General features: G+C 42.9%; 1 protein-coding gene across 1 annotated transcript in view; it reads left to right on the top strand.

The window, feature by feature from the left end:
• Nucleotides 1-27,507, top strand: part of LOC122796733 (desmocollin-3-like) — a 1,348,840-nt gene that overhangs the window by 989,937 nt on the left and 331,396 nt on the right. Inside the window, exon 12 of the mRNA XM_044065442.1 lies at nt 4,883-5,113. Coding sequence (XP_043921377.1) covers nt 4,883-5,113 — 231 coding nt within the window. The remainder of the gene's footprint in view (nt 1-4,882; nt 5,114-27,507) is intronic.

The raw sequence follows: 27,507 nt of genomic DNA, 5'->3' as shown, positions 1-27,507 counted from the left end.
GAATATAAAACCCCCAAGGAAACCACCAGTCCCTGCTTGGGACCTCAACTTCATATTGGAAAAGCTGACCCTTCCTCCCTTCGAGCCAGCTTCTTCAACAGAGCTACAGTACTTGTCATGGAAAACAGCCCTTCTGGCTATCACCTCAGCACGCAGGGTTTCGGAGCTACAGGCCCTCATGGCTGTGCAACCATTCATCATTTTCCATCAGGACAGAGTTTCCTTACGAACCAACCCTACCTTTATGCCAAAGGTAGTGTCTAGTGTAGCTTTGAATCAGACTATCCACTTACCTACCTTTTATCCAAATCCACAAAACAAAGGGGAAAGACTGCTACATTCCTTGGACATTCACAGACAACTTCGTTACTATTTGGACAGGACAAAGCCATTCAGGAAATCTGAGCAACTATTTGTGTCCTATGCTGCAGGTGCTCAAGGAAAGGCTATTTCCAAACAGACATTTTCAAAATGGATAGCCCACTGCATACGCTTTTGTTACTCATTTCATGGAAAAACTGTGCCTGCATGCATCAGATCCCATTCCACCAGCGCCACAGCTACCTCTGCAGCCTTCCTCAGGGGGGGGTCCCTACCAAGGACATTTTGGAAGCAGCCACCTGGAGTTCAGTGCACACTTTCTCCAAGCACTATCACCTCCCACTATACTCTAAATCTAGAGCGGGCTTTGCCACAGCAGTTTTGCAGGGCATCCTAGCCCCTCCTAGTTCCACTTAGTGCCTACCACCCTTACTTAGCTTTGGGATTCTACCCACAGTTTTGTACCTACCATAAATTTAGATGTTCGAGTGCTCATACAGCTGCAGTCCAGGTTCCCTCCATCCTCCCTTAGGACAGGTCTTATGACAAACACCTTTTCATATAACCTTTTTGGGGTATTCTTTTATGGTGTATTTGCTTGCAACTACTGTTTTTTGATTTATCAACATTGCATCTTTGCGTAACATTATGTTTGCCGTCCTTCTGGGGGCACCTGCCATCTGGGGCAAGAAAAACTGAAGAAAATGGCGTCGGCTGCCTCTTTTATACCCCCTGTCGCACTGACGTCAGGCAGACCGAGGACCCGCCTGACGGCAGGATAACCCATCTGTAATGACTGCAGCTGTATGAGTACTCGAACATCTACATTTATGGTAGGTACAAACCTGTACTGTCTGGCATTTGCAACACACACTTAGGATGTGGATAAGTTATCCTTCCAAGCATGTTTTTAACTGCCGCTCAATTTGCAGAACATTACTGATTGTGTCCTAATGTTTTTAATTTGTCCTTCGCAAAGTTTGTGATTTTTGGAAGATCATTTAGGATTACAGTAAAAAAAAATATCAGATAATTAGAAGTTTTAGAATGCATGTTACTTCAAAACCTATTACTCTTGTGTACATTTTTATGAGAATGAGCAAGTTTTCATAACTGTAGTAGACTTTGTTGTATGTTACTTGTGGCTAGGTGTCTGATTTTTAAGATACGAGGTTGAGAGATACACTTCCCATATTACCTGCTGTAGTCTTAAACTGTTGGTGTTGGTTACTTAAATGGGGAATGGGAGTCCTATTTTTTTATTATTGTATGTTTTCATTTGTTAATTAGGGTAGAATTCTCATCCATGTGGATCATTTTCAGGCTCGGCACAGGAAGCACAATTATTATCTACCTCCCTTTTCCCAATTTTCTATGTGGAGTCAGGGTGTTTCAAATGTTGCCATCTCTCTCGATTTAATGCCTTCTTTGACAGTTATGCCTGACTGTCACAGGTCTCTCTCACAATCCATCCATCTCTATGCTCAACACCGTTGTTTCCACTGGTCTTTTTACTGTCTGTCTCTAGTCTCTTTCACTAGTTAGTAGTTTCTACACATGTGCCTGAACCATTGTACTGCGTTACTTCAAGGATAGACAAAGATCTGTGTGTGATGCACTGCCAGGTGCAGGTAACTGTCCTAAATGTCCAGACAAACTTCCCTTTTATCAGTTAATATTGTACTGCCTGACAAACATACTTATTCATAATTGGCAGTAGATTTTAATGTATCTTGTTGCATACTTCTCAATTTCTTTAGAGCAAGAAATCTGGATGAAGCCCAAAATTAGAGGGACAAATGCCTGTAAGTGCCTCTCAAGTGTACCTCATTATGAGTAATGTTTCTCATTTTGAGTCATAAAATGGTCATGCTCCTCAGAGTCCCATATTGAAAGAATGTGTCACATTAATTATGAATATTTGAACTGATATCAATGGTACTGAATCATATTAATTCATCAAAAGCACTTTTTATAACATTGAATCTTACTGTGAGCTTCCTAGTTGAAGTTGTTAGTAAGCCATTATTATGCGTTTCACATTATGCCTATTTGCTCCACATTATGAGGGCTGATTTTCCTAATTTTGGAGATGGAAGTTTGAGACCTATGCCTGTAAAGGCTAAGAACTTGGCAGAAACACTGACGGTAGTACTTGAAGATCATGCAAGTGATGTCACGGGAAAGGAAACTTGCTCTTGGCTAATACATGGAGAGCAAGTGAATTAACTTCTTGGAAGACAACTAGTTTATAACTTGTATGGACCTGGATGTGGTTGGCATTTATTGTGAGACAGTTTTTTTTTTTTTTGTGATAGGTGCAAAAAATCATGTGGTCTGATTTGTTGGGAATTACCCGTTAATTTCTGTTTGATGTGGAGTCTTTCCCTTGCAAGTGATAAGAGGGCTAAGGAAGATTTGATAGGTGCTAAGTAATGCTGTATCTATCCTTCTTTTTATTATTGTTGTAGACCTGTTGGATTCTGCTTTGCACTTATGTGGAAATCGAGGAGTACTTGTTAAGATGCACTTGTTGCTTAGGTTAGAAATTTAATAGCGATATATGTTCATAATTAAATTATTCTAATAACTTTTGTTTGGCTAGAGATATTTAATTTAGTTTTTTTTTTTAAATAATGGTGGAATGTTGTATGCCTTTTGGGTGAAGATGCACTTGGAAATGCAACGTTGTTTGTTAGCAGCAAACTCTAAGATTGTGCATGTTGACTGATTTGAAAACCGCCCAAAGTTAATTATAATCCGACAGATGCATTTTGTTTGAATGTGCGTTTCAATGCAGATTCGGTGAATGTGAGTTTCAAAGGCAGATAAGTTTTAATGTTAATTGTATGATAACTTTATAACTTATTTATTTAGATTTATCTTGTGAGTATTGGCTATATATATATATATATATATATATATATATATATATATATATATATATATATATATACCTAAAGCAGTAAAGTGTTAGCATTCACATTTTTGCAGGGGGCAAGCCGCCTGTACCCCCCCCATGTGGGGGGCTGCGCCCCCACACTCCATGCTACTTAAATATACCAACTCCAAGATTGCACTACAGTGAAGAGAATGGTAAAGTTACCGTTCCACACTGTCGGGCGATCTCAGTTGTTCAGTTTTGAGACATCAAACATTTGAACCTCAAGATTGTGATGTTCGAGGTTTTGAAGTTTCTAAATTACAAAGTGGACCTCTATATATATATATATATATATATATATATATATATATATATATATATATATATATATATATATGGGTCCACTTTGTAATTTTGAAATACTGAAATCCCGAATTTCAATATTTCAAAATCACAAAGCCAAAAACCCAAGCACAACACACAACCGTGAAATTCAAAATCCCGAAACTATGCTACTCACACAGACACATAAACACAACCCCCCACAATATAACAAATATGCCTAAACTACATATAAGCAGGGGGACAAGCCACCCTGCACCCCCATGTGAGGTGCTGTGCCCCACACCCCCCCCCCACCTATATATTCTAACTCCGCGACTGCACAAACGAAACTCACACACGCACATCTTACAATCTCTCACACACACACATCACAGTCACAACACACACTTACACACACTAAAGCCCCTAACCAACACATTTACACACAAACACTTACTAAATTCAACCCAAACATCCACGCACCGCACCAGCGGAAGCGGAAATTCAACATCTCCGTGCTTCGGGATTTTGAATTTCGCACTTCTGCCGTTTGAAATTACAAAGTGGACCTTTATTGGTTACAACACATACTTTGCACATAAAAAAAAAAAAACTATTATAAATTACAAAAATATGAGGGGTCCAGTTTTAGGGAAATGGACTGCCAAGGGGTATGCAAGTCAAAAAAGGTTGGAAACCACTGCTTTAAGTGATCACTTGACAAGATGATGGCTTTTGTGTTACCCTGCATCTCTTAGAAATTATACCTAATCAATCATTTAGTTTGTCGCCACAGTCTAGTGGTTCAGTTATAATTTTTAAATGATCTTATTTACCTGTATTATATAGATTGTAAGGAACAAGGATGGGTAAAGCATTGTACTAATGTGGTTTGCAGTTTAAAAATGCACATTGAAGCTGTTTGGAGAAATGTTAATAAAGAATCAAGTTTCTTTTCATTCTGTCTGTGGTAGTTGCAGTGGCATTTTCTTTCAGTTTTTTTTTCCTGTCATGTTTTCCATTTCAGAAGTGTTATCTGCTCAGGTCAAATTTTAATGGGTATTTGTGCAGGTTGTTTTAAAATGTGTTTATGTTGTATTTTCAGGACGTATTAATTTGTTGCTATATTTGCATTTAGAGAAGAACCAGACATTTTGTTCATCAAATGTTGTCGTACAAAGCTGGTGTGCATCTGTTGTTGAGAGTGCTACATTAATTGAACATGTGCTACATTAATTGGCCATAACATTAATTAAGGGTATATGTCCTGATTTGTTAATATTCTGTGTGCTTATTTTACAAGCAGTGTCATGGTGCTTTAAACTTTAATAATGTCCTTTCTTTCCTGTTCAGGTCAAAAATCCAGTACTGGTACTGTTGTTATCCGCCTCATTGATGTAAACGATAATGATCCTGTCATTACCATCCCAAATGTCCACCTGTGCAAGTCAGACATTGGAACTCCTTTTACTGTTATAACAGCCAATGATTCAGATAAAGAACCCAATTCTGCTCCTTTCACTTTCAGTTTACCAGAAAATCCTCCAGATGTTAGAAAGTACTGGACAATAGAGAAGATCAGCGGTATGTAAAATGATGTATTTTTGTAAGTAACAGTGATGTGATGACACAGTAAAACAGTACTTTGCTTCTGTGGTTTGCTTCCTGGGTGACTCTTGAATCGGTAGCTTGCATGTCCTCCCACTGGGTTTTTCCTGCTGCATCCCAAACGTGGTATATGGGTGAATTGGAAATCCTTCAAAGTGCTTTTAGGTTTCTGTGAGTATGTTCTGTGGTATGCTGGTGTTCTGTCAAGAGAATAATGCAAGAAGTGGTAAGTAAATGAATGAATGTATCTTGTACTTTAAAAAAAGAAAATGTGTAATCAGTGTGTTTTGATAACATGTTTTTTTCGTATGCTAGGAGTAAAGTGTTTAGTGTTCTTGCCTAGTTCTAGAGTTTGTGAGCACTGTAAGATTTGGTAATCTCTGCTCCTTTGTTGCTGTTTGCAAGAGTTGGTCAGGAAGAGTGGGCTGTATTGGACAATTTGTGAACCTGTGGCTTCTGATTTGGTGTGCTGAATGCTCTGCTGCAATTAAGTTGACTGAGTTGATTTGTGTCTTCGTTTTCATGAAATTACTAATTGCAGATTGCACTGCATTTTACTTAATCTACACTTACAGCCTATGTATACTACAGATCACTAGGGCATACAGATCACTAGAGCAGTAGGTGAAGAGAGTCTTCTTCAAACTTGCCCCAGAAGTGTGGAATACCCTTCCTCAAAGTATCCAAAACAACTTGATTTAAATACAGTCCTAAAACATCTGCTCAGAATCACAGTCCTAAAACAGCTGCTCAGAGCTCTACACAAGAAGTACAAATGGAGCTCTGCACAAGAAATACAAATGCGAGTGTTTTAAAACACAATAGATGTCTCACCAAGAAACTCACTCAGATATGTGCAAAACAGACTTGCCTTTCTCCCTAAGTTGACCAATCTGCTTGCACGGGCTTAATTTTGTAAATATGGACATTAACTGCCTATGCTATTAAATATGGTAGAGAAGTGCAAATTATTTTTTCAGCTATACCTGTTATTTGTAAATGGTCATGATAGTTTATGAACTGTGCATCGACTATTGTACGTTGAGCGACTTTTGACTATTTCTGAACTGTTCTGCATTAGGCCCCATTTCTTGTCTCTACATTTATAAGTTTGTCTCTGTACACACACTGTATTACATAACTATTCCTGTTGTAAATGCTATTTGGCTTGTGTCATGGTTAAAAATGGTCCAAGGATCAGACCTCCTACCCAGCCATCAAAGTAGTCATCATAATAATCAACCTCCTTTTTCACATTTTCTACATGGAGTTGGCATGTTGCATCAGCTGTTGCAGTCTCTTTCAATCCAGTGCTGCTCTCCCACCTTAATTGACAGTCAAACCTGGCTATCTTGGGTCTTTTCTCTCGCAATCCATCAGTTTCATTGCTGGACATCTGCACTTCCTCTTGCCTTCTTCTGCTGTCCCTAATCTTTACCAGATTGTCTTGTTTGTTCATCTGTTCAATAGTGTGCATCATGCCACCCATCACAGGCACTTCATCTCTATCTTGCTTCCTCAGCTTTTCTGCCTTTATTGTTCAGGCCTCTGTACATACAGTAGTAGTGGTCACAGAACTGCTTTGTACACTTTACTTTTCAGCTTCTTTGGTGTTCTGTGATACATTGTTCCTGACGCTGTATACCATTTAGTTGCAGCCACTCTGATCCTAGCTTTGGCTTCCTTATTCAGACTTCTCTTCAGCCATCCCTCCAAGATACTTGAAGCTGTTAACCTGTTCTGTTCCACTAACTTCCCTTCTGTCTCAGTTCCCATTTTCAGACTTCCCCCATTTGCTGCCATTACATCTGTCTTATATATACTCAGTTTCATCACGTGTGCCTTCAGTGTGGCATTCTGTTTACCCAAGTTCTTGCTTAGTCTGCCTGTAATGGCAGGTAGTCTGCATGAAACAACTTTGTTGACATGTCCCCTCCAACCTGTTTGGTAATGTAGCCCATCACTAGTATGAACAGCAGTGGCCTCAGAGATGAAGACTGATGTACACCCACTCCCACGTAGAACCCCCTCTGTAAGAACAAACACTGTTTGTCATTGGGTCCTTGTAAATAGCCTGCACTATTCTACCAGTGTTTCTAAGACTTTGATCCAGTGCAGGACTGTTTACATCAAGTTTCTTGGGATCTTGTTTTATGTTCTGTCCAACTCTAAGAATGCCCAGTTGGAGACACTCCCTCATCTTCAGCTTCTTTTCAACTACACGTCTCACTTCCGTACAATAGTGGATAGGTGCAGCATCCTGATTTGAATCCAAATTGCACATCTTGTATATTACTTTCTACAACTCTGCATATTCCTTTCAGTCTCCTCCAAAATTTCATGCAGTGAGTCAGGAGATTTTCTTCGTGTTTCACTGTTGCAGTCATCGCATTTGGGTTATCTGGTTGCAGTAGCCCTCTGTCGGCCTGATTATCATAGTCTTGGGTCCTGCGTCGGTTGCTGTCTCATCTTCCATGACGTCTGGTAGTCAGGGGTATAAAACATGCAGCCAACGCCATTTTATCAGTCTTTCTTGCCGTGCGGTGCCTGAAGCAGAAGCAGTTCGCAAGTGCCGGTCGGCCAACTCCTGAAATTTTCATTTTTGAGTTTCAGATCCGAAGTCTTCAACTAAGCTAAGTACCCTGTTGGGGATCTTTTTCTTGCTATAAACCGATGTCAGCAAAAGTTAACAATTGTATTTCTTGTGGAAAGCAAATACCTCAGAACGGTTTTAATTTGTACTGCATTCCTTGCTTAGGCCCAGACCACGACGTACCTCGCTGTTGGTTTTGTGCCTTATTCAAACCTCGTACTATTCATCATCGGTTAATTTTTGCATCCAAATATAGGTCCAAAGCTGCCAACGACGCTTTTCTAAGCTAGTTGCCAGTTCGCCAGTACTCAGTGAGGCGCTTTTGCAGCCCCTGATACCTGCTACTTCAGATTTGCAGGCCTCTACTGAGACCCTTTCAGAGTCCAGTATGCCGTGAGATGCTTCTTTGACTGTGGAGCCTGCGGTTGTCTCTACTTTGGATGGGTCCGGAGCCATTGTGCAGGCACCGGCTTCTGAGGGTGTATTCAGACCCATTGACTTGCATATTAAACTGATGCCATCTTCTTCTTCAAGGCCTGAAACTCAATCTATGCCTAAAAAAATGATGCCCAGACCGCATGGTCAGTCCCCTATGCCTAAAAAACAAATGATAAGAAAGGCTGGGGACCTTATTACTCTAATCAGGGGAAGCCACCCTTCCCCCCCAGTCTGAGACCTAGGACTGATTTTCCTTCTGATCAGGATTCTGAAATTTCTGTTTTCTCTGGTGACCAGGATTTGCCCTTGTGTACCTATGAGGATTCTGATGCAGAGAACTCCATTCCCTCTACTTCCCCTCTAGAGGATTTCTCTTTTGGTGAAACCTTGCATACTCTTAGGGAGCTTTTCAGCTGGGAAAGCCAGGATTACTCTGGACTCCAAAAAGAGGCTTAGGGAGTTCTTACTCCTGCCTCAACACAGGCCTTTAGCTATCCTTCATGTACTGAACATGTAGATGATGCCTTCTCGGAATCTAGCCTGGCCCCTGACACTTTACCTCCTGCTCCCAGAAAACCTGATAGGTATCACAGGGTACCTGACACTCACAAGTTCCTCTTTAAAATTTTGACTGCGGATCCTGAGACCATTTCACAGGGACCCAAGGCCATTAAGGCTACTACTGCCAAAAATCCTACCTCCTCTGATAGAGATTCCAGAGCACTGGCTAGATGGGGGAAGAAGGTATACACCTCTGCATCTTTGGCCATTAGGGCACTAAACTGCCAGTTTCATGTTAAAGTATCAGCAGCATATTACTGGATTGCTTAAACAGAAAATGATGTTGATTCCTGACTGTGCTTAAAATAAAGAATTACAGGATTTAATGCATTCTGCTGAACAAGTTGGAAAACATACTTTGCAATGTGGTTTTCTTTCATTAGAGGCATCTTGCAGGGCTGCTGTCACTGAGTCTGTACTTAGAAGGCATGCTTGGTGTAAGGAGCAATCTTTGCCAGATCATTTTAAAGCTAAATTACTGGATGCCCCCTTAAACCAAGACAGCCTGTTTGGCAACAAAGCAGAAGTGCTTAAAAAGATGGAGGAAAAAGCTAAATCTATGCAAACTGTTAGATTTCCTGCAAGTACAACATCCCAGATTTAGTAGGCATTGGCCCTCTAAGAATTGGTCCTTTCCTGCCCCCCTCCAGGCCTTCTCAGCCCAAACCTAGAAGCAGCAGAACACCCAGGTTTCAGTCCCAATGTACTCACAGGCCTAAGCAGTGAGGGGCTCCCACTTCCAAAGCAGGGAGTAGTAAGATTCCCCCACTATGGTAAACTGTCTTAATGACTTAACTTTTTAAACCTTCCAAGCCCTGCTCAACTGACTGTTCCTTCAGGGGGAAAGATTGCCCTGCATGCAAAAAATTGGGAGCTCATTACCCAGGATAAATGGGTTTTAAATATAGTTTCCCACGGATACAGATTCCACTTCCTCTCCTTACCAACCTCAAACGGCTGGCCAGACCTACCCCCAAAGCAGTGGGCAGAGGCTCAAAAGCAAGTTCTGTCTCTCTTTTAAGCATCAGGGCTATTCAACCTGTTCCAGAAGAAGAATGGGTTAAGGTTTCTACTAAAGACTTTTCCTGGTACCCAGAATAGACCATTCCTGGCATCCTATCCTGGATCTGGCTATCCTAAACACATTTTTGGTAATACCAAAATTCAAGATGCTAACTCTTCATCAGCTTCTTCCCATGCTAGGCAAAGATGCCTGGTTGGCAACACTGGATTTAAAGGAAGCCTACCTGCACATCCCAGTAAGGGAATCTTGCAGAAGATACCAATGCTTCAGAGCACATCCCAAAAAGGGAATCTTGCAGAAGATACCTATGCTTCAGAGCAGGCTACATGCACCATCAGTTCTCTGCACTGCCCTTTGGCTTATCTACTGTGCCCAGGGTATTCACAAAGTGCCTAGCTCCAGTCATTGCATTTTGCAGGCAAAGAAATATTCAAATATACCCATACCTGGATGATTGTCTAATTCAGGCAGAAAGCCAGGACATACTGTTAAATCATCTGGCATTTGTAAAGAAATTGCCAACTTCTCTGAGGTACACCATAAACGAAAAGAAATCACATCTTGTACCATGCCAACAAATTGTATTCCTGGGAGCAAGCTAGAGTACAACTTCCCAGATGGCCTACCTCATGCCAGAGAAAAAAGTTCATTTGACAGCCTACTTCAAACAACTGCCATAAAGACCCAGCTATCTGCAAGGAAAATTCTGCAAGCCCTAGGGTTCATGGACTCCTGCATTCTACTAATTCCATATGCAAAACTGCATATGAGGAAACTACAATGGTATCCAAAAAGCTTATGGTGTCAACATTCTCAGGATCCTAGAGTCCATGATTCCTATCATACCTTGTCTACAGATAGTTCCTTTGGTGGTCAGAGGCCTGCCACCAAAACAAGGGACGGCCATTCACTCTACCCCTTGCAGCCCAGACCCTAACAGACACTTCAGACTATGCATGAGGGGCTCACTTGGCAGGGCATTGCCTTCAGGGCAAATGGAATCCAAGTCAAATGCAACTGCATATCAATCAAAAAGAAATGTTAGCTGTACAGTATGCTCTGACAGTCTTCAAGGACCACATTCTTCCAGGACAAGTATTGGTAAAGACGGATAACACCACGGTTATGTGGTACATAAACAAGCAGGGGGGAACCCACTCATACCCTCTCTGCAGACTAGCTATGGCTCTGTGGTACACAGCCTTGAGCTACCAAGTGCACCTACAGGCTCAATTCCTGCCAGGAAAGCTAAATACACTGGCAGACGACCTAAGCAGAAATCTTATGGACCCACACGAGTGGAAACTGGAACCAAAGATATTCAACATGTTGAGAAACAAATGGGGGAGCCCAGAGATAGAACTGTTTGCCTTTCCCCAGAACTACCAATTGGACAAATTTTGCACAAGGACTCCCCACAAACAAGCGTGAAAAGTGGATGCCCTGTCCTTCACCTAGAAAAACCTGTCAGTTTATGCCTTTCCCCCTCTGCCTCCTCTCCATGATACTACTAAAGATCAAACAGGACAAACCAAGGATAGTAGTGATTGCACCAGACTGGCCACGCCAACACTGGTACCCCCTCTTGTACAGTGTGTCACTGCTGGCACCATGGCACCTGCCTCCTGCCTCAGACCCCTGGTCTGCTGTCTCAGCGGAGGGCCAGTTTCTGCACCCACAGCTTCAAACCCTGAACTTGGCAGCCTGGCTAATTATCTGATCTTGCCATTCCCATCCCTCAGTAAGCAAGTGATGGATGGCATTCTGGAGGTAAGGAGGCCTAGTACTAGAAATCCTATGCTGAAAAATGGAAAAGATTCTGATGGTGTTCTTAGTGTTTCACTGTTGCAGTCATTGCATTTGGGTAATCTTGCTGGCAGATTGCCCTCAGTCGGCTTGAATTCCAAAGTCTTGGGTCCTGCGTCGATTGCTGTCGCCCCTTCCCTGACGTCAGGTCGTTAGGGGTATAAAAGCTGCAGCCGACGCCATTTTCTACAGTCTTTCTTGCCGCGGAGTGCCCGAAGCAGAAGCAGTTCGCAAGTGCTGGTCGGCCGACTCCTGTGATTTTCGTGTTCGAGTTTCAGATACAAAGTCTTCAATAAAGCGAAGTACCCCGTTGGGGAAGCTTTTTTCTTGCTCCAGACCGTTGTTAGAAAAAGTTAATAATTGTATTTCTTGTGGAAAGCAAATACCTCATAAGGACTTTCACTCTTACTGTATTCCTTGCCTAGGCCCTGATCACAATGTTTTAGGTTGTCGGTTTTGTGCTAGATTTAACCAACGCACTATTAAGTGTCGGCATGATTTTGCATTAAACTATTTTGGATGCAGGTTTAATTATCCAGAAATGTCGTCGGATAGCCATCCGACTACCGGAGTTTGCAAAAAACGCAAAGAAAAGGAGAGAGAGAAAAAACCGAGGTCCAAAACGGACGACAAAGCTTCTCCTAAGCCAGTCGCCGGTTCTCAGTGAGGCACTTTCGCAGCCCCTGATGACAGTTACTTTAGAGTCGCAGGCCGCTACCTACTCCCATGTGGAGTCTGTTATGCCGCTGGAAACTCAAGGTATTGGAGCCTCGGACACTATTCCCTCAGATGGGTCCGGAGCCGCTGAGCAGGCACCGGCTTCTGAAGGTGTATTCAGACCTAAACATCTATACATTAAACCGACTTCAGCTTCAAAAGCAAAGACTAAAGCACCTTCTAAAGCAAAGAAACAAACTCAAGAGCCACGTGGACCGGTCTCTATGCCCAAAAACTCACAATGGCCGAAGACTTGATCAGGGGTTCCCATCCCCCTCCTGATAAGAGGCCTAGGCAAGAGACACAGACTGAATCTTCATATCAGGTTTCTATTTCTTCTGATTCCTCTTCTGATCAGGAATATTCTCCCCCCCCCCCCCATGAGGATTCTGATGCTGAAGAATCTATTCCTTCAGCTTCTCCTGAGGACTATTCTTTTGGAGAAACCTTGCATACCATGAGGGAGCAGTTCCACTGGGAGAGCCAAGATTTTTCAGAATCTAAAAATAGGCTCAGGGACTTCCTTTTGCTACCTCAACACAGGCCTTTAGCCATTCCTCCTGTGTTAGACATTGTAGATGATGTGTTTTCAGAGTCTAGTCTGACCCCTGACTCTTTACCTCCAGCTCCTGTTAAGCCTGACAGATATTACAGGGTTACTGACTCTCATAAATTCCTTTTCATAAACCCTGCTGCAGACCCAGAAACCATTTCCCAGGGTCCCAAGGGAATTAAGGCTTCCGCTGCAAAAAACCCTACCCCCCTGACAGAGATTCAAGGGCACTGGATAGATGGGGAAAAAAGGTATACACATCTGCAACTTTGGCTATAAGGGCTTTAAACTGTCAATTTCATATGCTCAAACATCAGCAGCATGTCATGGCATTGCTTAAACAGAAAATGTTAAACGCTGAATGTGCAGAAAACAAGGAAATGCAGATTTATTGCATGCAGCTGAACAAGTTGGAAAGCATACTTTGCAATGTGGTTTTGATTCTTTGGAGGCCTCCTGCAGGGCCGCAGTTACGGGTTCTGTAATCAGGAGGCATGCTTGGTTAAAGGAACAAAATCTGTAAACCTTAAACAAAACAAAACAAGCAAAAACTGAAAAGCCGTGGACAGCGAGAGACAGCCGAAAAGTGAATTTATTTTAAGCGCTTTTCGTCAGCACATATACAGCTGACTTCTTCAGAAACAGAACCACTGACAACATAAGCATTTAAAAAGGCTGAAAAATCAACCTACGTCATGCAATTAACTTCATTGATTCAATTTAAAAACATTTTTTAAAAAGTTTTAAAGTAACAAGAGCCGTAACTGGTGACAAGTGTGTAAAGTCTAAATACATATTGAAAGCAGAAGGTACGTAAACCAAATCCACTTGTTAAATTAAAGGCCATATAGTAATGTCGAAACATTTAAGTGGATTGTTGTTGAATATTACAAAATACAAAAGGAGTGTTAATAATAACGTAAATTCAACAAATAATCTGTGTACATGTAATGTACTATTAATTCTTAATCCAAAGGTCACAGAAATCGTGTGTATATAGTAAAACCAACTCTAGAACACGTGATTATTCTAAGTTACATAAAAAGTATTTATAATTAAACAAGAAACATATATTTTTGTATATGAAATAATTATATGTGTATATGTGTATAAATATATAAGTATAATAAAAGAAAAGAATGTTTACATGAGGGGTAGCATTTTCAGAAAATATATTCATGTGATTTTTGTTTGTTTATATTCCCATATTGTCAATACTACAAACCCCTCGTTAAAGTTCCAAATTTTTAAGTCCTACATTTTAATAATAAACTCAGTTTCCATTGAGGAGGTGAGATAAATCTATATGTAGTGTAACCTAATATAAAGTTCTCAAAAGGTATATGTGGTTCTCAAAAACTATATATATATAATTTATAAAATTAATATGTATAATTAATATATAATATATGGTAAGTTAGACATACCTTATATTAGAAGTGTCATATCAAACATGTTGACAGTACAATTAAGAAACTGAAAGTGTCAAAAAGTTCAAAATATCATACACAAAAACATAAACATAAAAACTTAACATCAAGGCCATCATCTCTTTAGACTGTTCAATTTTAATAAACTTCCTATTGAACAAGACTCATTTAGTCCAGGAAAGCTATACGCGTTTAGTTTCACCTGCCATTTTAGTTCTAATTCCTCCAGTTTCAAGTTTCTAGGGCCTCCTCTCGGGTCAATTTTTACATGGTCAATTGCCATAAATCTAAAGCCATGGTTAGGGTAAGCCGCCGTGTGTTTTGCTAGTGCGTTCTCCAGTTTCCCTTTTCTAATAGCATACAGGTGTTCATACATCCTTTAACGCAATCTTCTTTCGGTTTTACCGATATAGAATGCTAGACAGGATGTACACCTTGCTATGTAGGTGGTAAATGTAGTGTTGCAGTCAAATTTATTCCTCAACTTAAATTATTGTCCATTCAGGCTGAACGAGTTGCCTTCATGGACATTTTTACAGTAATTACAGTTCAAGCATTTATGCATACCAGGACATCTCACTGTAGGCATGTCATGCCTTTCTAACAGGGTTTTGATATTGTTCCCTTTCCTGTAGACTATCATTGGTTGGTCCCCTAGTTTTTCATATAACTCAGGTTGTATTTTAAACAAATCCCAGTTTTTCTTCAGTATGGATAAACAAAGGGTACTTGTACTGAAGGTGGTAATAAATTTGACAGTGGATGTGCTGTTGTTAAGTTGTTCACTATTTAGTACCATACTCTCATTCTGGCCACACTGGTTCCTTTCGACCAAGTTAACACCACTGTCCTTAGTAGGTATTACAATATTAGCCCTCAAAAGAGGCAAGTACACATTACTGTGTGTTTTGTTCATTACCTCCTGAACTATAGGGTCAAGAAAGGTATCTGGGTAACCTCTATGAGTGAACATTTTCCGTATGTAAACACATGACATGCCTACAGTGAGATGTCCTGGTATGCATAAATGATTGAACTGTAATGGCTTAACACCATTACATTCAGATTTTTTGGTTTAAGAATAAATTTTGGCTATCCTTTACGTGCTGGTCCATTCTTGTTGCTTTAATCATGCAGAAGATACCTCAGATTCAACCCTGGCTCAGTGCATTACCAATTCTCTGCACTGCTGTTTGGCTTATCTGCTGCGCCCAGGGTTTTTGCAAAGTGCCTGGCACCAGTAATTTTATTCTGCAGACAGAGGAATTCAAATATATCCTTACTTGGATGACTGCCTAATTCAAGCCGGAAACAAGGACATTCTTCTACAGCATCTGGCGTTTGTGAAAAGACTTCTAACATGCCTAGGGTACACAGTCAACGAAAAGAAATCAAAAGTAGTACCCTCTCAAGCGATAATATTACTGGGTGCAAGCTTAAATACAACTGCCCAGATGGCTTATCTCACGCCAGACAAACAAAGGCAACTGACTACCTATTTCAAAATATTGGCAACAAAGTCCCAGTTATCTGCAAGAAAAATTCTGCAGGCTTTGGGCTTCATGGCATTTTGCATCTTACTAATTCCATATGCAATACTGCATATGAGGAAACTTCAAAGGTACCTAAAAAGTGTTTGGACTCAACATTGCCACAGCCTGGAAACAATGATTACTCTCATTCCCTGCCTGCAACAGGAGTTTCGATGGTGGGCAAAGGCTTGTCACCAGCACAAGGAACAGCCATTCACATTACCCCCAGCCAGGCAGAACGTAACAATGGATGCATCAGATTATGCCTGGGGGGCCCACATGGCAGGAAGATGCATTCAGGGCACATGGTCCGCAAACCAAATGCATCTACATATCAATCAAAAAGAGATGCTAGCTGTTCAAAATACCCTGACAGCCTTCAAGGACCTACTTCATCCGGGCCAACTACTGATAAAGACAGACAACACCACGGTTATGTGGTACATAAATAAGCAGGGGGGGGGGCGCACATTCTTACCCCCTTTGCAGACTAGCCATGGCTTTGTGGGACACAGCATTGACTTACCAAGTACATCTGCAGGCACAATTCCTGCCAGGAAAGGAAAATACTCTGGCAGATGAACTAAGCAGAAACCTCATGGATCCCCACGAGTTGCAGCTGGATCCACAAGTCTTCAGCATGATAACAAGGAAATGGGGATGCCCGGACATAGATCTATTTGCTTCCCCTCACAACTACCAACTAAAAGGATTCTGCACAAGGACTTATCACAGACAAGCATGGAAAGTGGACACCTTATCTTTCAGCTGGAAAAAGCTATCAGTATATGCCTTTCCTCCCCTGCCTCTCCTCCCCAAGGTCCTCCTAAAGGTCAGACAGGAGAAGCCAAAGATGAATACTTATTGCCCTAGACTGGCCCTGCCAGTACTGGTATCCTATCCTAAGGCACTTGTCTCAATGCCCAGCTTGGACCTTACCTCAAATACCTCATCTACTGTCCCGACAAAACAATCCGTTCCTGCACAGCCAACTCAGGACCTTAAGCCTGGCAGCATGGGGGATAATGTAGTCGTACAAAGCACACCTCTCAGTAAAGCTGTGATGGATGTCATTTTGGAAGCCAGAAGGCCTAGTACTAGGAAATCTTATGCTGGAAAATGGAAGAGATTCTGGGCTTGGAACCAGGCACAAGGAACTGATACAATTGTACCAAATATTCCTCAGATTTTGCTATACTTAACTGAGAGGCTGGACAAAGGCCTATCTTTTTTTCATCAGTCAAAATTCATGCCTCTGCCATTTCGGCTCATTACAATACAGAGCCACCACTCTTTTCTCATCCTTTATTAAGGCAGTACCTCAGAGGAGCCAAAAAGTTAAGGCCTCCAAGGAGATTACCAATACCTGCATGGGACCTCCACTGTGTCTTGGAAAAACTTACCCTGCCTCCTTTTGACCCAGCTGCTACTGCTGTTAAAGTTTTTATCTTGGAAAACAGCTCTGCTCCTAGCAATAACTTCTACAAGACAGGTTTCAGAGCTACAGGCACTCATGGCTGTGGAACCTTTTATCATTTTTTTATACAGACAGGGTCTCTGAGGACAAACCCAACATTTATGCCTAAGGTGGTGTCCAGTGTGGCTCTTAACCAAAATATTCATTTGCCAAATTTTTATCCAAAACCATAGAACAATGCGGAGAGAATTCTGCATTCTTTGGACGTACACAGACAGCTTAGATTCTGTTTGGACAGAACCAAAGTTTTCAGGAAGACAGAGCAATTACTAGTGGCATATGCTGCAGGATCACAAGGAAAGGCTGTCTCAAAACAGACTATTTCAAAGTGGATAGGCCACTGCATTAGTGCTATTTACAGCATGGCAAGCCAGTGCCTAAGGGCATTAGGCCACATTCAACCAGAGCTGCAGCCACTTCAGCAGCCTTTCTCTGGGGAGTACCAACCAAAGACATTTTAGAAGCTGCTACTTGGAGTTTAGTGCACACCTTTACAAAGCATTACCGTCTGCCACTCTACTCTAAATCCAGGGCAAGCTTTGCCACTGCAGTTCTGCAGAGCCTCATAGTCACTCCTAATGCTGTTTAGCTCCAGCCTCCCAACCATAGCTTTGGGAATCTACCCAAATGTAATGACTACAACAGTGAAACACGAAGACCATAGTACAGATGTTCATCGTGCATACAGCTGCAGTCATACCAGATGGGTTTTCCTGCTGTCAGGCGGGTCCTCGGTCGGCCGAATTCCAAAGTCTAGGTCCGGCGTCGCTTGTCATCGCCTCTTCCCTGACGTCAGTGCGACAGGGGTATAAAAGAACCAGCCGACGCCATTTTCTCCAGTCTTTCTTGCCGCGCGGTACCCGAAGCAGAAGCAGTTCGCAAGTGCCGGTCGGCCAGCTCCTGAGATTACGAATATTTTCCAACCAAAGACTTCTTGAAAGCTAAGTACCCCGTTGGGGAAACTTTTCTTGCCTCAGACCGATGTCAGACAAAGTTAATAATTGCATTTCATGTGGGAAGCAAATACCGCATAAGGATTTCCATTCCCTCTGTATACCTTGCTTAGGCCCAGACCACGACGTCTCGGCCTGTCGTTTTTGTGCTACATTCAACAGACGCACTATTAAGCATCGGGCGGAGTTCGCCCAACACTATTTTGGCAAAAAGTTTAATTACACCATGTCGTCGGATACTCGGACTCCAATTTTGAGTAAAAGACGTAAAGATAAGGACCGACATACGAGGTCCGCGACTTCTACCGACACCACGCTAAAGCCGACTACAGGTGCTCCAGTTCTCAGTGAGGCACCTACGCAGCCCCTGACTACCGATGACACTTCATTAGCGGTGTCTTCTGTGCCCGAGGTCGCAGGCTCTTCGGCCCACAGCCCGACTACAGATACCAAAGTCACTCTTGGCGGGGAAACTCAGAGTTCAGACAGGCCTGCCACCTCTCAAGGTGTTTTCAGGCCTTCTTCTTCTTTTTCCATTAAGGCTTACACTAAATCTAAAGCAGCCATGCATTCTAAAAGACAAGCTCCACAGGGCCCCTCTCAAGGCCCCATGCCTAAAAAGCAGATGCTCAAAAAGGCTGAAGATTTGATTACTCTTATCAGGGGTTTCCAACCCCCCTCGGACAAAAGGCCCAGAGTAGAGGAAGAATACCCTTCCTCGGACTAAGCCTCCATTACTTCAGAACATCCTGAGGAACAGGAACATTCTTACTCCCCTTTCGAAGATTCTGATGCAGAGGAGTCCATTCCCTCTGTCTCCCCCCCCTGAGGATTACTCTTTTGGGGAAACCTTGCATACCTTGAGGGAACATTTCCACTGGGAAGGCCAAGAGTACTCAGACTCCAAGAAAAGGCTCAGGGATTTCCTCTTGCTCCCTCAGCACAGGCCTCTGGCTATACCTCCTTTCTTAGACATACTAGATGATGTGTATTCAGAGGCCAGCCTTAACCCAGATTCTTTACCTCCAGCTTCAGTCAAGCCTGACCGGTATTACCGGTTTCCTGATTCACACCAATTCCTATACAAAAGCCATGCGGCTGACCCAGAAACTATTTCACAGAGTCCCAAGGGAATTAAGACCTCCACTGCCAAAAATCCATTACCTTCAGAGAGAGATTCCAGAGCTTTAGAAAGGTGGGGGTAAAAGTTATACACCTCGGCCACTTTAACCATGAGGGCATTAATCTGTCAGTTCCATATGTTAAAGTATCAACAGTTTTTGGTATCTCAGTTGAAAAGCAAAATGTCACAACCTGAACAACCAGACTTGAAGGAGTTGCAGGATTTGTTGCATAATGCAGAGCAAGTGGGTAAACATACCTTGCAATGTGGATGTTCTTCATTCCACATTGCTGCAGTCCTAACTATTGGGGGTAGTCCGCTGTCCAGTCGGCCCGAATACCAAAGTATATGGCTGACGTCGGTCACGGCGCATTAGACTGACGTCAGTACGTCAGGGTACTAATGCGCATGACCGACGCCATATCCTCAGTCTTTTTTGCCGCATGGTCCGATGCAGAAGCAATTTTGCGAGTGCAGGTTGGCGTTCTGAAAGTTTCTGAAGTCAGAGTTTCAGACCGAATCAAAGTTGGCTAAGTACCCGTTGGGAATATTTTGGTTTTTCTTGCCTCAGTATTTAACCGGATGTCAGAAAAAGTGAATAACTGTATTTCTTGTGGGAAACAGATTCCTCATAGGGATTACCATACTTTGTGTATACCTTGTTTAGGGCCTGAGCACGACGTTGTTGGATGCCGCTCTTGTGCTAGATTTAACAAACGCACTATTAAGAGAAGGTTAGACTGTGCTAGGTTGGTTTTGGGAAGCGTTGTAATTATAAAATGCCGCCGGATGCTCCGGCCCGCTTCGCCAAAAGCGCAAGGATAAAACTGCAAAGCCTAGAATGGAAGAACCGACAGTCCCAGACGTCGGTCCTTTAGAAGGCTCAGTGGAGCCGGAGGTTCTGCCAGGAGTTTCTTTGGAGTCTCAGGGAGAGACTTTACTGTTACAGGATGTATCCTCTCAGGAAGTAGGCCAGGCTGAGGGGGCTTCTCAGGTGGCTGTTCTTCCCTCTCTTCCTAAGGTGGTTGGAGCCTCCCCTTCTGTTTCCAAGGCTTCTTTGAGAGGCAGGCCAAGTTTAGCTTCAGTGGGGATTTCTCCTAGTGCTTCAGGGTCTTTACCTAAGAAACATATGCTTAAAATGGCAGAGGATTTGATTACTATGATTAGAGGTTCTATGCCCCCTCCTGATAAGAGGCCTAGGGTGGAACCTGTGTTTGAGAGTTATGAGCAATGTTCGGAGGCTTCTGAGTCTTCGGCTGAAGATTTGCAGGAGTATCCTCCTTATTCTGATTCTGATGTGGATGATTCTACTCCTTCAGCTTCTCCTCCTGAGGATTTTTCATTTTCAGAGACTCTGCATTCCATGAGGGAGCATTTTAAATGGGAAGGTCAAGATTTCTCTGATTCCAGAAAGAGGCTTAGGGAATTCTTGTTTTTACCCCAGTATAGGCCTTTAGCTATACCTCCTGTTCTGAATGTGGTGGAAGATGTTTTTGCAGAGGCTTCCTTGAATCCTGATTCTCTGCCCCCTGCCCCAGTTAAACCGGATAGGTACTACAGGGTGCCTGAAGCTCATAAGTATCTTTTTAAGAGTCCTAGGGCAGACCCGGAAACTGTCTCTCAGGGGCCTAAAGGTGTGAAGGCCTCTGTTGTTAAAAATCCTGTTCCTCCTGATAAAGAGGCAAGGGCTTTGGATAGATGGGGAAAGAAAGGGTATACTTCTTCCACTTTAGCCATGAGGGCGTTGAATTGTCAGTTTCACATGTTAAAATATCAGAATTATCTCCTTTCACAGTTGAAATCTAAGGTGGATGCTCTGGCGGAAGGTATTGAGTGTAAAGAGTTGCAGGATTTAGTTCATGTGTCTGAACAGGTGGGTAAACATTCCTTGCAGTGTGGTTTTGATGCTGTGCAGGCCTCCTCGAGGGTGGCTGCCACTGGTTCTGTTCTTCGTAGGCACGCCTGGTTGAGAGATCAGAATTTAGCTGAGCATGTTAAAACAAGGATTTTGGTTGCTCCTTTACAGTCTGATGTGTTGTTTGGTTCGCCTGTGGAAGCAGTTTTAAAGAAAATGGAGGACAAGGCTAAGTCTATGCAGACTGTTAAGGATTTTTTGCAGGTGCAGCCTCCAAGTTTAGTAGAAATTGGCCTACTAAGGGATGGACTTATCCTGCTTATGATTCCCAGTCTAGGGGTAGGTCTAGACGTGGTAGGGGCAGAGCTCAAGGTTCTTTTAGGCCTAGGACAGGGAGTTCCCCTGCTCAGACTTCTGGTGAGGGCAGGGGTCAGTCCTTTCGTAAGCAGACCCAATGACCTGCCTTTTCAGCTGCCAGTACATTCTCGCCTGGCAGCACCTTTGGGAGGAAGGCTGTCTCTTTTCAAAGAAAATTGGGATTTAATTACCCAAGACAGATGGGTTCTGGATATCATTCACCACGGTTACAGGTTTTATTTCCATACCTTGCCTCCTTTCAAAGGCATGCCAGACATTCCTCCTCTACAAAGAACAGAGGCTCACAAGCAAATTTCTCTGTTGCTCGAAATAGGGGCCATTCAGCCAGTTCCTATGCCAGAAAGGGGCCTAGGATTTTATTCTCGCCTGTTCCTAGTACCAAAGAAGGGGAACACGTGGAGACCAATTTTGGATTTATCTATCCTCAACACTTATCTGGACATTCCCAAGTTCAAAATGTTGACGTTACAACAGCTTTTACCTCTGCTGGGCAAAGATCACTGGATGGTAACTTTAGATCTCAAGGAAGCTTACCTTCATGTGCCAATAAGATTAAGTTGCAGGAAGTATCTGCGTTTTCGAGCTGGAAATTCTCATTATCAGTTCTCTGCGTTGCCCTTTGGCTTATCTACTGCCCAGAGTATTCACAAAGGTTCTGGCTCCAGTGATAGCTTACTTCAGGCTAAAAGGAATTCAAATCTATCCTTACTTGGACGACTGCCTGATTCTGGCTCAAGAAAAGGAAGACCTTCTACAGCATTTGGAATATGTCATAGCAGTGCTAAGATGCCTAGGGTATTCTGTGAACGAAATAAAGTCCAGTCTAGTACCCTCTCAAGACATGTGCTTTCTGGGTGTGAGACTGAATACAGCAGCCCAGATGGCCTTTTAACCCCGGACAAACAAAAGAATCTTTCCAGTTACTTCCATCAACTATCTCTTCAGTCCGGGCTGACTGCAAGGACAGTCCTTCAAGCCTTAGGGTTCATGGCATCTTGTATTCTGGTGCTTCCCAATGCCAAACTGCATATGAGGAAGCTACAATGGTATCTCAAAAATCTGTGGACACAGCACTGCCAGGATTTGGACACTGTCATTCAAATAATACCTTGCATTCAAAAGGAATTTTTGTGGTGGGCTCAGGAATGTCACCTAAACAAGGGACTCTCTGTGACCCGGCCAGAGGCGAGTCAGATTCTAACGACAGATGCCTCAGACATTGCTTGGGGAGCTCATCTAAATGGAAAGTGGATACAAGACAAGTGGCCTGCCAGACTACAGCATCTACATATCAACATGAAAGAGATGTTAGCAGTCCAGTTTGCATTAATGGCTTTCAAGGAGTTACTTCTTCCAGGGCAGGTGTTGATTCTAACAGACAACACAACTGTCATGTGGTACATCAACAAACAAGGGGGAACACATTCTTACCCATTGTGCAGACAAGCAATGATTTTATGGGAGACTGCTCAGCTTGCAACTAACTCTTCAGGCAAGGTTTCTGCCGAGCACAGAACTCCCTAGCAGATGTGTTAAGCAGACAAATCATGGATCCCCACGAGTGGAAACTGGATCTTCATGTATTTCAAAAATTGACAGTGTCATGGGGAACTCCAGACATAGATCTGTTCGCTTCTCCACTAAACCACCAGCTGCCAAAGTTTTGCACAAGGATTTCATCACACAGCTTGGGAAATGGATGCTCTTTCTTTCAGTTGGAAAAATCTTCATGTGTATGCTTTTCCACCTCTGCCTCTTCTCCCAAAGGTGCTTCTAAAGGTCAGACAAGACAAGCCAAGGATGATTTTAATAGCTCCAGATTGGCCTCGCAGCACTGGTACCCATTACTGAGGAGTCTGGTAAGGAAGCCTCCATGGCCTTTACCCTTGATTCCACACCTGTTGTCTCAGAGGGACGGTCGTCTGCTCAAAGTCAAGCTTCACTCTCTTCATCTAACAGCCTGGCATATTCTGTTTTGAAAGACAGCAGGTCTCAGCTTCCTCAACAAGTTTTAAATGTGATTATGGAAGCCAGAAGACCTAGTACAAGGAAAGTGTACGCAGAAAAATGGAAGAGATTTTTATTTTGGACGGCAGCAAAGAATTTGGAGATTTCTGAGCCTAATTTGAGTGTGGCTCTTCAATATCTTACTGAGTTATTGGACAAAGGTTTGTCTTTCTCTTCCATTAAGATTCATGCTGCAGCAATTTCAGCTCACTATGATTGTGACCCACCATTGTTTTCACATCCTTTGTTCAAGCAATTTCTTAGAGGGGCAAAGAATATAAGACCCCCACGTAGAGCTCCTACTCCTGCTTGGGACCTCAATTTTGTGTTGGAGAAACTTACTCTACAACCTTTTGAGCCTCCGGCTACTGCTGAACTGAAATACTTGTCATGGAAGACTGCTTTTTTGTTGGCCATTACTTCTGCTAGAAGGGTTTCTGAGTTGCAGGCCCTTATGGCGGTTGAGCCTTTTTTGATTTTTCATAAGGATAGGGTATCATTACGTACTAATCCTTCCTTTATGCCTAAGGTGGTTTCTAGTGTGGCTTTAAACCAAACTATTCATTTGCCTACTTTTTATGCAGATCCCCAAAATAAAGGGGAAAAGATTTTGCACACTTTAGATGTACACAGGCAATTGCGTTATTATTTAAGCAGGACTAAGGATTTTAGGCAGTCTCAGCAGTTGTTTGTTTCTTTTGCTTTGAGTTCAGGGCAAGCCTGTGTCAAAACAAACTATTTCTAGGTGGATTGGGTTTTGCATTGCATTTTGTTATTCCCATCATGGCAAGGAGATTCCAGCTGGGATTAGGCCTCATTCCACTAGGGCTACTGCCACTTCAACAGCATTTCTAAGGGGTGGCAACTAAGGATATTTTGGAGGCAGCTACTTGGAGTTCAGTGCATACTTTCTCTAAGCATTACCACCTTCCTCTCTACTCTAAGTCTAGGGCTGGTTTTGCCACAGCTATTTTGCAAGGCATGTTATCAGCTCCTGCTTCCTTATGATTTGCCAGCCTCCCTTACCTCTGCTTTGGGATTCTACCCAATAGTTAGGACTGCAGCAATGTGGAATGAAGAACATAGTACAGTTTTGTACCTACCATAAATGTAGATGTTCGAGGATCCACATTGCTGCAGTCCAATTTACCCTCCCTCCTTCCCCTCTGTGTTTAGGGGTGGTTGTGTAGGTGAGATTATATTCTGGTACTTTTGTATATGTTGTATATATTTTTGGTGCAGGTATGTTTGGTGTTTTTTTTTTTTTTGGTTTTGGCCTTGTCTTTTTAGGGTCTTCTGACATCTGGGGCAAGAAAAGACTGAGGATATGGCGTCGGTCATGCGCATTAGTACCCTGACGTACTGACGTCAGTCTAATGCGCCGTGACCGACGGCAGCCATATACTTTGGTATTCGGGCCGACTGGACAGCGGACTACCCCCAATAGTTAGGACTGCAGCAATGTGGATCCTCGAACATCTACATTTATGGTAGGTACAAAACTGTACTTTTTGATGCTTTAGAGGCCTCTTGTAGAGCTGCTGTTACAGGATCAGTCATACGTAGACATGCTTGGCTCAAAGAGCAAACCTTACCAGATCATGTCAAAGCTAAATTACTAGATGCACCTCTTCAAAAAGATGTATTGTTTGGTGTTAAAGCTGAGGCGGTATTAAAGAAAATGGAGGAAAAGGCAAAATCAATGCAAACAGTAAAAGATTTCCTACAGGTACAACCGCCACATTTCAGTAGAAGTTGTCCTTCAAAAAATTGGTCCTTTCCAGCCACGGACAGACCTCAAAGAGGTAGATACAGGCGCCCGAGAGGTAGAGGGCAATCTCAAGGATCATTTAGAGGCAGACAATGGCAAACACCTACACCAAGAGGGGGTGAGGATAGTTCACAGCCATTCAGAAAGCAGACCCAATGACTTTCCCCTTTGCATGCCAAGCAAAGCTCAAATGGCAGCACCTTTAGGCGGAAAACTGGCATTATTTTCGAAAAATTGGCATATTGTCACAAAAAACAAATGGATCCTGGACATTATAGACATAGGCTACAGATTCCACTTTCACACCCTTCCAAAAATGAGAGGCATGCCAAACCTGCCACACAATTAAAGGGCAGAGGCACAAAAACAAATTTCAGATCTCATGGACATGAAAGCTATTCAAGAGGTACCTGCAGAAGAACAGGGTCAAGGTTTTTATTCCAGACTATTCCTGGTACCAAGGAAGGGCAAAGATTGGAGACCTATTTTGGACCTATCCATCCTAAACACATATTTACTCGTACCAAAGTTCAAGATGCTCACATTACAGCAGCTTCTTCCCATGCTGGGCAAGGAGTCTTGGCTGGTAACATTGGACCTCAAGGAGGCATATCTGCATGTCCCAATCAGACAAGATTGCAGAAGATACCTCAGATTTCTTGCAGGTTCATCCCATTATCAATTCTCTGCATTGCCCTTTGGCTTATCTACTGCGTCCAGAGTGTTCACGAAATGCCTGGCATCAGTAATTGCCTTCTGCTGACTTCAAGGGATACAAATATACCCATATCTGGACGACTGCCTGATCCAAGCGATCAGCAAACACACTCTTCTGATACACCTGGCGTTTGTACTAATGTTGTTGAAATCTCTGGGGATACACAGTCAACAGAAAGAAGTCAAGACTAATACCCTCTCAAACAATAATTTTCCTGGGTGCCAGCTTGGATACCAACACCCAGATGGCCTACCTCACGCCAGAGAAACAAGGGCAATTAACTCAATACTTCAGAAAACTGGCAACCTTCACTAGGCTGACTGCAAGGAAAATCCTGCAGGCTCTGGGATTCATGGCATTTTGCATCCTGCTAATCCCATGTGCAAAGCTGCATATGAGGAAACTTCAATGGTACCTAAAAAAATTTATGGTCTCAACACAGCCACAGTTTGGAAGCAATTATACCACTGATTCCATGTCTTCAAAAGGAATTTCTGTGGTGGGCTCAAGCATGCCAAAGAAACATAGGTCTCCCATTCCGAAAGCCTCAAGCAAATCAAGTCATCACAACAGACTCCTCGGACTACGCCTGGGGGGCACACATGACAGTTCGGTGCATTCAGGGCAAATGGTCCCAAAAAGAAAAGCACCTTCACATCAATCAAAAGGAAATGCTAGCAGTAATAAATGCTATTATGGCTTTCAAAGACCTACTGCATCCAGGACAGCTATTGATAAGAACAGACAACACCACAGTGATGTGGTACATAAACAAACTGGGAGGAACTCATTCATATCCCCTGTGCAGACTAGCCATGTCCCTTTGGAACACGGCTCTGGAATTGCAAATCCAACCTCAAGCACAATTCCTGCCAGGGAAGGAAAACACACTGGCAGACAACCTGAGCAGAGATATGACAGATCCACACGAATGGAAGGTGCATCCTCAAATTTTTACAATGATAACTCAAGCATGGGGAAGGCCAGACATAGATCTCTTTGCCACCCACAGAAATTACCAATTGACAAAATTCTGTTCCAGGACCTTTCATCCACAGGCCTGGAAAGTGGACGCACTCTCTTTCAGTTGGACAACAATGACGGTTTATGCCTTTCCACCTCTTCCACTGCTGGCCAAAGTTCTATTAAAAGCCAGAGCAGACAGACCAAAGATGATTCTCATTGCTCCAGACTGGCCAAGACAACACTGGTACCCACTCCTGAGGAGCCTGACGCATTCCCCACCATGGATCCTGCCTCTAATGCCTCTTCTACTGACTCAGCACAACTTCAAAACTCTTCACAGTCAGCTGAAGACACTCAATCTAGCCGCATGGAGGATTCCTTAAATTCACAGCAGACCCTACTCTCCAAGGAGGTGCAGGATGTCATTTTGGAGGCCAGAAGGCCTTCTACTAGAAAAGCCTACTCCGC

Source organism: Protopterus annectens, chromosome 3.part0, assembly GCF_019279795.1.
Source record: "Protopterus annectens isolate FY-2018-M chromosome 3.part0, PAN1.0, whole genome shotgun sequence".
NCBI lineage: Eukaryota > Metazoa > Chordata > Ceratodontiformes > Protopteridae > Protopterus > Protopterus annectens.
This window is presented reverse-complemented; position numbering and strand designations above follow the sequence as displayed.